Here is a 13,138-nt window from a genome sequence, read left to right on the forward strand (position 1 = left end):
CCCACTCTACTTCTCCGCCTACCTCCGGCCTGACGCCAGTCTCCGCAGCGCAGCCACCGTCTCCTCGCCTCCGCTGCCCACCCGCGCCGCGGCGCCCGTCTCCTCGCCTCCCGACCCACAGCCGCCACCCTTCGCTACTCCTCGATCGACGCGCCGCCTTGTCAACCGCTAGCGATGGCGACCGAGACGCCGCCTCCGGAGGAGAAGAAGAAGAAGGCGCCGCTCCCCAAGGTGGTCACGCTCAACAAGGCCCTCAAGCTGGTGAGCTCCGCCTCTCCGTCTACTCGGCTCCTCGATTCCTTCCCTTCTGTGTTCCCTCTGGAGTGTGGTCTTCTCCTTCACTGGTATTTCATGGCTCGATGCAATGTTGTCCTCCTCTTTTACCGGCGTTAGGTTCTGTAGACGCTGCCCCTAACCTGTTCGACGCATTTCCATGGGGGAGAAAAAGAAGTTACACCTCCACGATTGTTTACCCACTGTCGCTTCCCATGTGCGCCCTGCCTTTGCGTAGATGCTGTGATGCTGCATCAGGTTAGTGTTCAAGCTGCAGCCCTGCAGTTCCAATTTACAGAAGTAGGTATTGAAGAGTTTATGCTGCATCAAGAGGTCTGCACGGCCAATAATACTCTCTTGGTTTAGTTGTCAGTGTTGTTTAATCGAATGCTTTCAACTATGTGAGGCCAACTCCATGATTTTCACATGCCCTTTGCACTCCCCATTGTGCTATTTCCCACCCTACTTACCCATGTCATCAATCATTCTCAGGCTCAGACATGGGTGGACAAAATGAGTGCATCGGAGCCAGATGAACCCAATGATAAGGATTTTGAGGGCCGGCCATCAAGGTATATAGTTAATTGTTTTCTCTTTTTAGCACTCCTCGATAACTGGTATGTGACTGTAGAAGTTTTGTAGGCTTGGTCTTGGTGCTAAAGTGGCCCCCGGTGTGAAGCGTGCGCCTCCCACTGATCCAATTGAGAGGAGATTGCTCGGGAAGGTGAATGCACAGAAGAGAAAGGCCTTGGAGGAGGATAATAGAACTGCTAAGGAGGCGAATGAGGCTAGTGATGATGATTGTGATGAGCCTGAAAGCAGAACCAATGCCTTTAACAAAAAGAGGACATTGCCTTCAGTTACTTCTACACCTTTAGTAAAGAAGGCAAAGTGACAAGTTGTATGCATAGCCCATCTGAGTGATCTGCTTGTCCTTGTTGGAGTTTCATACTAACTCCCAGACTGATGCTATTTCATGGGCACTACCCCCTCGTAACCTAGTGTGTGATTTCTTAATGTAAAGGGATAGCTATGCTTGATATTGATAATGCTTATTGCCAATTCAGAAGTTTATGTACTGCCTGTTCATAGTTAAAGACACTGTGATACTCATTCGATTATTATCCTATCGATTCAAACGCCATCCCCTTTCATCTAAGTTCGTTCATATGTTGCATTTTTCTATAATAAAATTCTGTATAATCATTTCTCAAGAATGGCAGTTCAAAGGTGCAGATGTACTATATAATTAAACATTTGCTATTACGATTATTTCCGAGAACACCATGCATCATGTGATACCATAAGGTCTCTACTTTTAGGTAAAGTGTGGCAAACAAGTTTATTCTTCTTTTGCTGAATGGAAATATCTCTTCTGTGTTTCCTTCTTTATTTAGTTATAGGGAATCCTATACAGAAATAATGATGGATGGGTCTGTACCATCTTGTGCAGTGGTGCTGCAGCTGGTGTTCAGAAAATGGAAGAGTCAACAGGAGTATAGAAGAATTTGTGACTAATTGACTACCAATGCAAGGTTCCATATGCTTCTGTTCAGTGAGCAGATGGGTGATTGAGAAACCCATGAAGATACATTGCACAAGACAAATCCAGTAAGTAATCAATGTTACATCAACACTTAAGTACTTTCTTTTAGTTTCTTGTCTTTGGGCGTTTTATAACAGGTGCATTGGTTTTCACTATATAATTGATTATTTTCTGAAATGGTACCCATTTGATAGAGTAGAAAGTTGGATGATTTGTCTTGTGCTACCAATGTTAGATCTGATGTCAAGACCACTTGAACTTAGTATACGCTACCTTAGATGTGTACAATCGTGCTTACATAAAACTACTGTTACAAAATGAGTGGGGTAGAAAGTGCAATATAGGGAGCCAGTGAGGCAGGAGTCTATTACAGGGAATGAATGTGTGAGAAGAGAAGTTAGATTCTTGTCTGCAATAGTGCTTCTGTCCTTGGTAGCAATCTACCATTCTGATCAACAAACCATGTTCTAGCTTGACAGGATGCTGATATAACTTGAAGTTGCTGCCAAGGCCAGCAGATATACCTTAATCTTCTGCGAGTACTTCCTCTCTCCTTTCTTCCATGTGCATCTTCTTGCTCTATTTGTCTCGTCAACTCTTCTATCCTCCGTTGCAGCCCAGCAGATCTCCTGTCTGCAAGCTTGAGGCATGCATCTGCAGCTGCTTGTGCTACCATTGCACTGGCTGCTAATTTCTCCTTTAGCTGTAGCTTACTGTTTGCAGTCTCCAAGTCTGCTTTTACCCTTCCCAGTTCTTCTCTGAGCAAGGCAATCTGGAATTATATCCCATCAGAACATACATAACGATAATGTACCTTTGTCATTTGCCATTCTTAAGGTATCATCATTTAATCAGATGTATTTTTTTAAACTGTATCAGATGTATTTTTTTCCCTGTTGGTATGACTGAGAACTCTAGGATATTGATTTTGTGCATTTTCTAGTTAGTAAACAGTGACATGTTATTACTAAGGTACCTCATGAAAACATGTCATTTGGCAGAATGAGAAGTAGCCTCATGACATCATCTTAAAGTTAGATTACCTCCTGGTTGAGTTCTTTGATGGCAGATTTTCCAGCTTCTACCTCCTGTTCACATGCTTCCCTCCATCTTGTAGCCTCCTGTTCTACTGCTTTCATCTCTAGAGTGAGGTCTTCCACCTTAGGCATTGAAAAAGAGACTTCAGATCCTTCTCATTTACCTGGCTAGTGAATAACAAGCTGTACAAATTATATGTCCGCTTACACTGTGAACTAGAAAGCTCTCTCTTTTTTCCAAATCCTTTATATACGGTTCAAGGTTGTTTATCTTCTGAGCCCGTTCAGCAGCAAGAAGTTGGAAATGATCACAATCTGACCTGTTAAAAAGAAATTCTATACTTGGCATTTAGCAGAGATCACATGAAGCAACCTTATATTTGTTCGAGCAGTCCATCTTTAGTCATTATTTTCTTGGTTTACCTGGATTCGTCAAAGGCCTGCCTTAGATCACTGATATCACCATGCAGGGTTTTCACTGTATTTTCAATTACACAAGCCTGAAATGGAACAGTTTGAATTATTTGATTACTGACAAGTTTTCCAACGAGAAATGGTTTCAATTGACAACTTGTAATGATAATAGTATGATCATGACAATTTTAGCTGCATACTTTGTCAAGTTATAGAACAAGTTCTTTATTTTTTGACTGATGGAATCGAGGGAGCAGTTACTAATAGGAGGGTTCATTTGCAGAATAATTATTTCTTAAATTAAAACTGCTGAATCCTAGTACAAATAGATGAAGACTGAGAATAGAACTATTTACCAGACTGATGTGCTCTTGTTCATTTTCTCTTCCATCAGATGTCGCAGTTGCTGTACCAGAGGTGGTTGGCTCCTCCTCGCTTTTTGGCTCGCCACTTATCACCTCCATGATGAAGCCAAAGCCAACCTTGTGCAATCCTCTGTCAGCAATCTGCAAGATGGCACTTCTTCCCTGCTCCTTTTCGCCCTTCAATGCACGAAGGCTATCCTCCGCCGCCTCCTTCTCAGTTATAGCAGCCTTCAACATGGTATGTATCTCTTGATTCTCCTTCACTAGACTTGACACTTTGCTCTCCATCCTGGTTCTATCCTTCCTCTGCATATCCATGCGCCCTGAGAGCTTGGATTCGACCTCCATGGCTAGCTCGCGAATGTAAATTTGTCCTCCACGGCCGGCTGGTTCCATCCAAAAACAGGTGGTCTGCAGGCCGTGTGAAATTGCACCGGCAGAAGGGGGACAACTGGGGGCTGGGGCAGGGCCGTGATGGGAGCGGCCAAGCCGACGCGCGTACGACGACGGGTGAGCGAGCAGGTGCAGGGCTCCGGTGCCGGTGCGGGCCCGTGCACGGGGCGGCATGATTTCGCGGCGCGCCCGTGCTCCTTGTCCTTGGTTACTGGCTCACTGCGTGCCGGTGCCGCTCTCCCCTGGACATCTCGCGCGCGTGCAGGCGCGGCACCACGGGCGCGTGCGCCACAGGCCCGAGGCATGCTTGCTCCCTTGGCGCTCCCTCTCGTGCTAGCGTCGGTGCAGCTTCTGTGACCGCAGAGTTCTCTGCACTGCACGTAGCAAAAGCTAGGCCAGGCACGCTGTTTGCTTGCGTGCTGCCGACTGCCATGCGCCCATGCCGCGCATGCCCATGATGCGCCGTCTCCTACTCTTTGCCGTCTTGCGCGCTTGACTGTCCGGGTAGTGTGTTTTGCAAAACCAGTGAAACGTGATGGGTGATTCGTCCGTTCCTTTTAGAGATTGTTGCAGCTGGTCTAAAACCAATCATGCATTCATGCCTCGATCCCGACATGAGGGTGCACCGCCATTTATAATCATTTTCTGAGTCACGAGCACATGAAAAAGGCAAAGACGGTAACATGATTGTAAATTTGTCCTGAAAATGAAACCACATGGAGAAGTGGACAGTAGCTTCATCACCAATCCATTGTCGTCTAGTCCGGTTAGGATACCTGGCTTTCACCCAGGCGACCCGGGTTCAAATCCCGGCAATGGAACTTCTTTTTTCGCTTTTTTCGCTTCATTTGCTTGTCCTGCATTACTATATACAGGCATACAGCCCATTTGTTCCTTTGTTCACGGCCTTACTTCCGGGGCCCTAGCCCACTTGTTTAATGGGCTGGAGCCAGGGCCTGCAAAAATCCATCTACAATCTGATTGTTCATAATTTTCTCTTTTTATAGATGAGTTCTTTCATAATTTCCATCCACGTTGAAAAAAAACAGAGTAGACTGTTGGCGATCTTCCTGTGACTTTGCTTTTTATAGCTTACAAACTCCATATGTTATGCTGGCAGAGAGAGAGCGCGCGCGCATACGTATGGACAATTGATTTGCACGAAAGGTTTCCAACTTTCCAAAAGATTTCTTTCATAAAAAAATTCTAAGAAAACATCGATTCTATATTTTGCATCTTCTTTTGGAAACTTTCCACAAGATTTCTCATATGTTATGCTGGCATAGAGAGAGAGTGCGCACGCGCATACGTATGGACAATTGATTTGCACAAAAGGTTTCCAACTTTCCAAAAGATTTCTTTCATAAAAAAATTCTAACAAAACATCGATTCTATATTTTGCATCTTGTTTTGGAAACTTTCCACAAGATTTCTCATATGTTATGCTGGCATAGAGAGAGAGCGCGCGCATACGTATGGACAATTGATTTGCACGATTCCAACTTTCTTTCTTTCATAAAAAAATTCTAAGAAAACATCGATTCTATATTTTGCATCTTCTTTTGGAAACTTTCCACAAGATTTCTCATATGTTATGCTGGCATAGAGAGAGAGCGCGCACGCGCATACGTATGGACAATTGATTTGCACGAAAGGTTTCCAACTTTCCAAAAGATTTCTTTCATAAAAAAATTCTAACAAAACATCGATTCTATATTTTGCATCTTGTTTTGGAAACTTTCCACAAGATTTCTCATATGTTATGCTGGCATAGAGAGAGAGCGCGCGCATACGTATGGACAATTGATTTGCACGATTCCAACTTTCTTTCTTTCATAAAAAAATTCTAACAAAACATCGATTCTATATTTTGCATCTTGTTTTGGAAACTTTCCACAAGATTTCTTTCATAAAAGATTTTTCTAACAAAACATGGAACAATGGAGAAGAGCATTATTCTAAATTTTGCATCTTGCGGATGAATTACAATGACGTCAATGCACGTGTTTTGTGGTTTCTTTGGCGCGTGGGATATGGCTCAATGGTTCTCCTACTTGAAAATATTGAAAAGATAGATATTAGGGATTTTATATCCAGCCAGGGTTTCATCACAAAAGCCATTTTGTGAATGTAGAGTGTTTTGTGACACCCAATTTATTCGATACAACTTTGGTTGTGGTACAATTACGTGCCAAATAGACCTAGCCTCCATTGTTCGGGATGTCAACGTACTATAGCATGTGCCAATGAAATGTGATTTACCATGGAGTTTGGTAAAGGGGCAAGTGGATGGGATGTGGTACAAATTTGAATTTGGATTACTAAACCTAGCATGCTTTGGTCTTTTGCAAACTGACCCTCTCTCTAATGCAAAGACAGGTTAGGACCTCTTAATCTCGGCCCTTCACTTCCGGTTCAACGGCAGATAGCAGCCGAGCAATGCAGCAGTGTTGGCTACACCAGCACTGCACAGCGTCAGCTTATCCCCGTCGCCGCGGCCCTCCCTATCCAAAGCGCTGAGCCGCTCGCCCCATCAGCGCACGCCGAAGCATGGCGCTCTCCGTCTCCTCCCTCGCCACCGCCCTCTCCCACCTCTCCCTCCCCTCCACCTCCACCTCCACCTCCAAGCCCCACCAGGCCCCCTTCCTCCGCCTCCATCCCTGCACCTCCCGCCGCGCCGTCAGCCTCGCGCTCCGCGCCTCCGCCGCCGAGCCGGCCGAGGCGGACCTGCCCGCGGAGGAGGTGGTGGCCGTCGAGGAGGAGGCCGAGGAGGATGCGCTGTCGGGCGTCGCGCTGCGGAAGTACGTGAAGCAGCGGCTGCCGGGCGGCTTCGCGGCGCAGCGGATCACCGCCACGGGCCGCCGCAAGACGGCCATCGCCCGCGTCGTGCTCCAGGAGGGCACCGGCAAGGTCTTCATCAACTTCCGCGATGCTAAGGTGCCTGCCCCGGTGACTCGATACGAGAAATGTACTCGCTGATTTCACCATTGTGGCGCCATTTCGTTGTCTGGCCCGCGTTGCCAATCAGTAGCAACGTCCTGCGATTGGTTAGCACCAAACACCATTGAGTATTTGAGTTTCAGTAAATGAGCTAATTAGGAGTTGTGCCGTGTAGACGAGATAATGCCGCAAAAACAATTCTTACAATGTATGTCAATGTGCCAATTAGTACTACTAGCAGTAGTAGCAATAACTAAGAAATCTGAAAGAAGTATAGATTTGGCTCGACTTTAAATGGCGAGCTTTCAGAGTTTCAGTAAAAAGAAAAGAAACTTAAACGACAAACTGGAGGAGAAAGAGACAAAAGGCGCATGGCTTGTCATACATTCGAAACTACAACTATGGATATTTTTGCCAAAGGTGTAACAATAGGCTTTGTGACTGATGTTGCTACATCATTGCATTTGTGGTGAACTTTTGTCATTTGCTGGATTAATTCTGTCTAATCAGTGGCTCGAAATTTGTACTAATTATTGACTGAGTGCATCCTAGCACAAGAGGCTGGGATATGATACTGTCCCATTAACTAAAATTCTAAAAACAAGACTTAAGTTGATTTTTTGGACAAAAGTTTCGGCAAGTATGACATAAGTGGCTACGAGATTCGTAGTGTTACTTTCTGTAAAATGACGATCATCTCACAAGGTTAATATCCTTATCAACTTGCTTTTTAATCTGTCTTACGAGCCTTTTTGGTATTGTCAGCTTCAAAGGCTACTGTTTTTGGTCTGAATCTGATTTATTTTTGTCAGTGCTTAGGATATAGGTATCGTTCTTTCTAAAAAATGTTTGGATTCCATTTTCCATTTGATTGAGGACTGATATACTGGAGCTGATCATAATATCGACTATGGGCGCAAGTTTTGTGCAAATCAGCAGTGTTAATCTGACCCTTTCTGCTAAGTTATTGAAGAATGTCCGGTACTGAATTCCATCAGTTTCATAAAAAAAGTTGCCTTGCAGCAATGATATTATCTGCAGCTTGGATAAATTATCTGAAATGTAGTGTCAATTTAATTTAGTAAATGCCTCAAGGTTTAAAGACCACTGAAAGAGCTTAGAGGTTCATTTCCAGCCACTTTCTCGTTGGGCAGGTTCATACAACACATGTATTAGTGTGAACTGAAAGCACAATTTCAATCATGTCAGTTGAAGATGATTGTTTCATTCACTGTACTTACTGAATTTTTTCAAAATATGCAGGAGTATCTGCAGGGAAACCCAATGTGGATGGAGTACTGCAAGGTCCCCTTGGTGACCCTCGGGTTTGAGAACAACTATGACGTCTTCGTCAAAGTTCATGGGGGTGGTCTGTCAGGCCAGGCCCAGGCAATTTGCCTTGGCGTCGCTCGTGCGCTAGTGAAGATCAGCACTGCCAACAAGGTTCCTCTTAGATCAGAAGGTTTGCTGACGAGAGACACCCGTATTGTTGAACGGAAGAAGGCTGGTCTCAAGAAGGCACGCAAGCGGCCCCAATTCTCAAAGCGTTGAGGGTGCTCATTTGTTGTTACAGTTTTTTCCGTTCCATCCTTCACCGTTCAGAAAGCCCTTCTGTGTCATATGCTGTGCAAATTCTGTAATGGACGCCGCATATCTGTAATAGTCGATTCTTGAAAGCAATTTTCCTGAAATCATTCCCCAAAGTTTCGTAAGTTCAGCTAACTATATCCTGGCACTGGAGACATCGTAGTGAACTCTGACGAGTTTTCTTAGAACACTACAAGCCCCTTTTCAGGGTGAAAATAGTGTCATTGTTTGTGCATCATTTTTTTCGTCTGAAAGTTGAAAATTGAAATACAGTATCTGTTGGATCATGATCTGCTTGTGATTATAATCACGCTGCAGTTGCTGTGACTGAACAAGAACATGCGTGGGCTGAACCTAACAAGAACTGCTTCCAGCTAATCCCCTTCACAATTTAGGTTAGTGCTAACTCTGCTGGTGTGAACAGATTTACATAGGGTTTCCAAAACAAAAACAGATGTACACATACCGAAAAGAAAAATTGCTCGTGGTGCCGGCGAAGTGCAGACTGCAGTGCAGAGTGACCGACCTCGCCCATCCCAAGTCGCACGGCCCAACCCAACCCACCTGCCCACCACTGAAGCCAACCGGCCCGAGTGCGGAGTGCCCCCCACCCTTCCGTCCCCACTCCCGGGACTCCCCAAACAGCACAGCTCCGGCGAGTCCGGCCATGCCGTCGTCGTCGTCGCTGATCCAAGGCATCTCCATCTCCGTCTCCGACGACGAGGAGGCCACCGGGAAGGTGCGCGTCCGCGTCCGCCGCAAACGCTCCCGCCCCCACGTCTCCGCTTACGCCCGCCGCCGCCGCCTCCTCTTCCGCACCGCGCGGCTGGGCGTGCCGCTCCTCCTGGCCGCCCTCGCCGTCTCCCTCCTCCTCTACGAGTCCTACCGCCTCACCCCTTCCCACTCCTCCACACTGCCTCCGCCGTCCTTCGCGAACTTCGGCGACCTCTCTCGCGCCGCTGATAGCCCCAGGAAGTGTAAGCCCACGCTCGATCCTTAAACCCTTAATTCCTGTGGGTAGAACCGCGTCTTAGTTTAATTCGGACCTTATTTATCTGGTATTTCTAATTCGGGAATACATGGTGGTATGACTATTATAATGCGATGCTCAGTTCGTTCAGTGAAGTGGTTTTATTATTAGGGTACAAATGTGCAGACCTGCTTAGGAGTAGTTTTATATGGAGATATTCTGTTTGTTCTTGGTATGCATGATATGATCTGATTGTTTGCTCCTAGTCTTTAATGCATATGCCCACTAGTGATCTGTAAAACTACTGTTGTTACATTGAGGATTTGAGCATAAACAATCTCAGTTGTGTTTCCTCTCGAGTCTGTGTATAGAACATAGTACTACTGTGTAGCCAGTGCTGATTAACTAACATAGTGGAGAGCAATTTATAGTAAAATACTATTTTAGCCTGTGGAAGTAAATCAAAGTTATACTATGCTATTTGTTTAAGCTTCTTGCTCACATGCTTTAGTGGTCTTTCTGATTTCCTCTTGTTATCGCAGAATTTTCTTTCCTTTTCTTGTTCCTTCCTTCCTTGCACTTGTAGAATTTCAGTACAGCAACTAAGACATATACTCTGCTCATAAATCAAGCATTTTTGCAATGACAGCGTGCTTGAAATTTCTTGATCCTGAGAAGCTTCAAAATCTGGAGCTTCCAGAAATTCCTGAAACAAATATCTCAATCAAGGAAGTTGTTTACAGATCAAGTCTGCACCACATCGAAGATGATATACCGACACATACAGAGAGTTCACGGTTTAACTCGTTCACAGGATACCAGACACTGACTGAAAGAGATGAAAGCTTCAAGGTCAATTTTCAGCATTTAAATTTCATTGAGTTTCAAAAGATCTTCTAAGATGTTTTAGCCACCCTGAAACTTTAAGATGTTTTAGTTGCCATGAAATTTTGCATCCATTTTACAATCGTTAAATATCAGGTCATGCATTTCTCCTTATTCCCATTCGGCAACTACCCACAAACACAAAATAGATATTTAAGGTCTACATTGTTAAATTGTTCAGATTATAGTGTTACCTGCCATTCTCATTTAGTATTATTTATGTTTGCAGACCAAGGAAAGTGTGACAGTGCATTGTGGCTTTTATGATGAGAATGGAGGGTTCCGAGTTTCTGCTGCTGACAAAGAATATATGAGATACTGCAAAGTTGTCGTGGCAACCTGTGCATTTGGTGGAGGTGACGACCTTCACCAGCCAATAGGAATGACGGAAAACTCTTTCAGAAAGGTCTGCCATTACTCTTGTAGTGGATGTTAATGTCTTCAGCTTCTTTCCTTTTTACTGAAAAATTCTTGGCATTCTTTTTTTTTCTAGGTTTGCTATGTAGCTTTCTGGGATGAAGTCACTCGAGCGGCTCAAGAGGAGGAAGGCAACATGATTGGTGAAGACAACAAGATTGGCCTATGGAGGATCATTCTTGTTAGCGATCTTCCTTTCTCAGATCAGCGGTTGAATGGAAAAATTCCCAAGGTAAATTTGTGGCTCCACTGTCTTGTTCGCTGTAAGTAAAAGTGTGCAGTGTTTTGATGTTCTGCTTTAAGTCTTCACCTGCTGGTATTCCTGAACAAGTGAACACACGTACTTGTATCTAAGTTTCTATACATCTGCATACTATCTCAGTGTAGATTATCATTTGCCACAAGCTGACTTCTGTTTTGGTGATTGTTCTTCATCAGCTGATTAGCCACCGCCTTTTCCCCATGGCACGATACTCAATCTGGGTGGATTCAAAATCTCAGTTCCGGAGAGATCCATTGGGAGTCCTTGAAGCCCTTCTTTGGCGTTCAAACTCTTCTTTAGCATTATCTGAACATGGAGCTCGGAGTAGCCTGTATGACGAGGCGAAAGCGATTGTTAAGAAACACAAAGCAACTCCAGAAGAAGTTAAAGTGCAGTTGGATCAGTACCGACAGGATGGCATTCCTGATGAGAAGAGATTCAATGGGAAGAAAGGTGTGTTTCTAATCTCAACATGCATCCATTGTTTTCATCTTATACTCTTATTATGTCTTCTTGTTCCCTTTCTTAATGGTCCGCTTTTGCAGTTATGTTTCTTGACTTGTTTGGTGTCCATAGTTTACATATGAACATTATTTCTTTGTGGCCTCATCCATCATTCGGTTTGTTAATCATTTATTGAAGCTGATTCTGTTAGCCATCTGGTTATAATGCTATGCCCTTGCATCGTGTCCCTATTAGTAACCTCGTTACTATGCAGCATAGATGATTTGCATTTTATCTCTTCTATAGGTATCACTGTAACAATCATGGTAGTAATAGTTTACCCTTGCAATCAGGAACTTGGGCTACTGAACCTCCTCTGCATCTCTTAGTAGCAATAAATAAAATAGCATCCATCACTCTGGGCAACCATTCTCGGTGTTCATCAGATATCTTGCCGTACAACTGCTCAGATGTAGTTGTGCAAAAGGCACAAGTAATAAAGTTGTCAGTTGCATGCGTTTAGCACAAAAGCGAGCTCCTTTTCTGCCCCTGAATCAGTGATACAGAGGAGGGCCTCCGGCCTCACACGCATTTCAGCCCCCATCAACCCCACATGTGACATGTGGGCTGGGTAGTAGAACCGGAACCACTGCCAGGGCAAGCCTAACATAATGCTTCGCTTCAGAGTTCAGATCATGCATGCATATCCTTTCCAGTTGTGGTCCTCGTTACGACCCCGGTAATGGCAATAACCGGCCCTGTTTCCTTTTGCCTCTTACAGCTCTGGCAGAAGCTTCAGTGATCGTGAGGGATCACGGCCCCTCGACCAACCTCTTCATGTGCCTCTGGTTCAACGAGGTGGTCAGGTTCACGTCCCGCGATCAGCTGAGCTTCCCCTACGTCCTGCGGCGACTGAGGCCGCCGGGCGTCCACCTGTTCCCCGTCTGCGCGCGCAAGGACCTGGTCAACAGCTTCGGGCACAGGCGCAAGGTGAAGCCGCTCGTCAAGGACGCGAGATGAGCCTCTCCTTTGGGGTCGTCTCGTCTTGGTCGCGACAAGTAACTCTGCTGGTGCGTGAGATCAGCGTGCCTGACTAGTTGCAGTCATAAATATGATTGTGTAGGTGGACTCCGACGTAGTAGTGAAATTTACAGTGAGAGTGCTGCCATCGAAGTAGTGCAGTGTACACCAGCTGTGTTAGGGTAGGGTAGAGAAGGATGCAGCTGACGACATGTTTCAGGCAAAGCCGGCCTGAGCGTTTTGCCATTCTTCCTGGTGAAGAACCGAAGAATTCAATACAAGATCGGACCGTTCATCTTGACACTCGCAGAACAGTGTAGGAGTACCTAGGGGTGTTCGTATACCCGGACTAAACTCCCCGTCACATCGGACTAAACTTCCTATCACATCGGATATTTACACACTAATTAGGAGTATTTAATATAGTCTAATGATAAAACAATTGTATAATCGAGGGCTAATTCGCGAGATGAATATATTAAGCCTAATTAATCCATAATTAGCTCACGCGATGCTACAATAAAGATGTGCTAATTATAAATTAATTATGTTTAATAAATTTGTCTCGCAAATTAGTCCTCGTTT

At 44.9% G+C, this 13,138-nt stretch overlaps 4 protein-coding genes and 1 non-coding gene across 6 annotated transcripts; 4 read left to right on the forward strand and 1 right to left on the reverse strand.

The window, feature by feature from the left end:
* LOC101772810 lies at window positions 1-1,425 on the forward strand. The gene is made up of 3 exons (XM_004981565.3): window positions 1-261; window positions 766-845; window positions 916-1,425. The coding sequence occupies exons 1-3, from the start codon at window positions 175-177 to the stop codon at window positions 1,166-1,168; spliced, it is 420 nt and encodes a 139-aa protein (XP_004981622.1). The 5' UTR covers window positions 1-174; the 3' UTR covers window positions 1,169-1,425.
* A 632-nt stretch (window positions 1,426-2,057) lies between these two features.
* On the reverse strand, window positions 2,058-4,298 carry LOC101773220 (uncharacterized protein At3g49055). Of its 2 annotated transcripts, none has more exons than XR_002675597.1 (5): window positions 3,627-4,298; window positions 3,280-3,356; window positions 3,065-3,192; window positions 2,863-2,979; window positions 2,058-2,591 (listed from the first exon to the last, which is right to left on the reverse strand). XR_002675597.1 is itself a non-coding variant. In XM_012842556.2 (5 exons), exons 1-5 carry the CDS (start codon window positions 4,200-4,202, stop codon window positions 2,217-2,219), a joined length of 1,257 nt encoding a protein of 418 aa, XP_012698010.2. In that variant the 5' UTR covers window positions 4,203-4,285; the 3' UTR covers window positions 2,058-2,216. The 2 variants fall into 2 exon arrangements, 1 of the variants encoding a protein (XP_012698010.2); XM_012842556.2 differs by having other exon boundaries at window positions 3,065-3,176; window positions 3,627-4,285.
* A 477-nt stretch (window positions 4,299-4,775) lies between these two features.
* On the forward strand, window positions 4,776-4,849 carry TRNAE-UUC. The gene has a single exon. It is a non-coding gene; the product is annotated as a tRNA-Glu (tRNA).
* A 1,655-nt stretch (window positions 4,850-6,504) lies between these two features.
* Window positions 6,505-8,790, forward strand: LOC101773632 (30S ribosomal protein S9, chloroplastic). Its single transcript, XM_004981566.2, has 2 exons — window positions 6,505-6,965; window positions 8,232-8,790. The coding sequence occupies exons 1-2, from the start codon at window positions 6,579-6,581 to the stop codon at window positions 8,517-8,519; spliced, it is 675 nt and encodes a 224-aa protein (XP_004981623.1). The 5' UTR covers window positions 6,505-6,578; the 3' UTR covers window positions 8,520-8,790.
* A 289-nt stretch (window positions 8,791-9,079) lies between these two features.
* Window positions 9,080-12,856, forward strand: LOC101774446. Its single transcript, XM_004981568.3, has 6 exons — window positions 9,080-9,532; window positions 10,175-10,377; window positions 10,640-10,816; window positions 10,904-11,059; window positions 11,266-11,542; window positions 12,315-12,856. The coding sequence occupies exons 1-6, from the start codon at window positions 9,223-9,225 to the stop codon at window positions 12,551-12,553; spliced, it is 1,362 nt and encodes a 453-aa protein (XP_004981625.1). The 5' UTR covers window positions 9,080-9,222; the 3' UTR covers window positions 12,554-12,856.
* The last annotated feature ends 282 nt before the right edge of the window (window positions 12,857-13,138 follow it).

Source organism: Setaria italica, chromosome IX, assembly GCF_000263155.2.
Source record: "Setaria italica strain Yugu1 chromosome IX, Setaria_italica_v2.0, whole genome shotgun sequence".
NCBI lineage: Eukaryota > Viridiplantae > Streptophyta > Magnoliopsida > Poales > Poaceae > Setaria > Setaria italica.

Excerpts from the sequence above, each read along its gene's own strand:
- LOC101773632 (XM_004981566.2), top strand. The coding sequence starts at position 6,579 with ATGGCGCTCTCCGTCTCCTCCCTCGCCACCGCCCTCTCCCACCTCTCC. Across the intron at positions 6,966-8,231 it reads TCAACTTCCGCGATGCTAAG|GAGTATCTGCAGGGAAACCC; the intron begins GTGCCTGCCCCG and ends CAAAATATGCAG.
- LOC101774446 (XM_004981568.3), top strand. The coding sequence starts at position 9,223 with ATGCCGTCGTCGTCGTCGCTGATCCAAGGCATCTCCATCTCCGTCTCC. Across the intron at positions 9,533-10,174 it reads CGCTGATAGCCCCAGGAAGT|CGTGCTTGAAATTTCTTGAT; the intron begins GTAAGCCCACGC and ends TTGCAATGACAG. Across the intron at positions 10,378-10,639 it reads AAAGAGATGAAAGCTTCAAG|ACCAAGGAAAGTGTGACAGT; the intron begins GTCAATTTTCAG and ends TTATGTTTGCAG.
- LOC101772810 (XM_004981565.3), top strand. The coding sequence starts at position 175 with ATGGCGACCGAGACGCCGCCTCCGGAGGAGAAGAAGAAGAAGGCGCCG. Across the intron at positions 262-765 it reads TCAACAAGGCCCTCAAGCTG|GCTCAGACATGGGTGGACAA; the intron begins GTGAGCTCCGCC and ends AATCATTCTCAG. Across the intron at positions 846-915 it reads TTTGAGGGCCGGCCATCAAG|GCTTGGTCTTGGTGCTAAAG; the intron begins GTATATAGTTAA and ends GAAGTTTTGTAG.
- LOC101773220 (XM_012842556.2), bottom strand. The coding sequence starts at position 4,202 with ATGCCGCCCCGTGCACGGGCCCGCACCGGCACCGGAGCCCTGCACCTG. Across the intron at positions 3,357-3,626 it reads AACAAGAGCACATCAGTCTG|GCTTGTGTAATTGAAAATAC; the intron begins GTAAATAGTTCT and ends GTTCCATTTCAG. Across the intron at positions 2,592-2,862 it reads TCAAAGAACTCAACCAGGAG|ATTGCCTTGCTCAGAGAAGA; the intron begins GTAATCTAACTT and ends ATATAATTCCAG.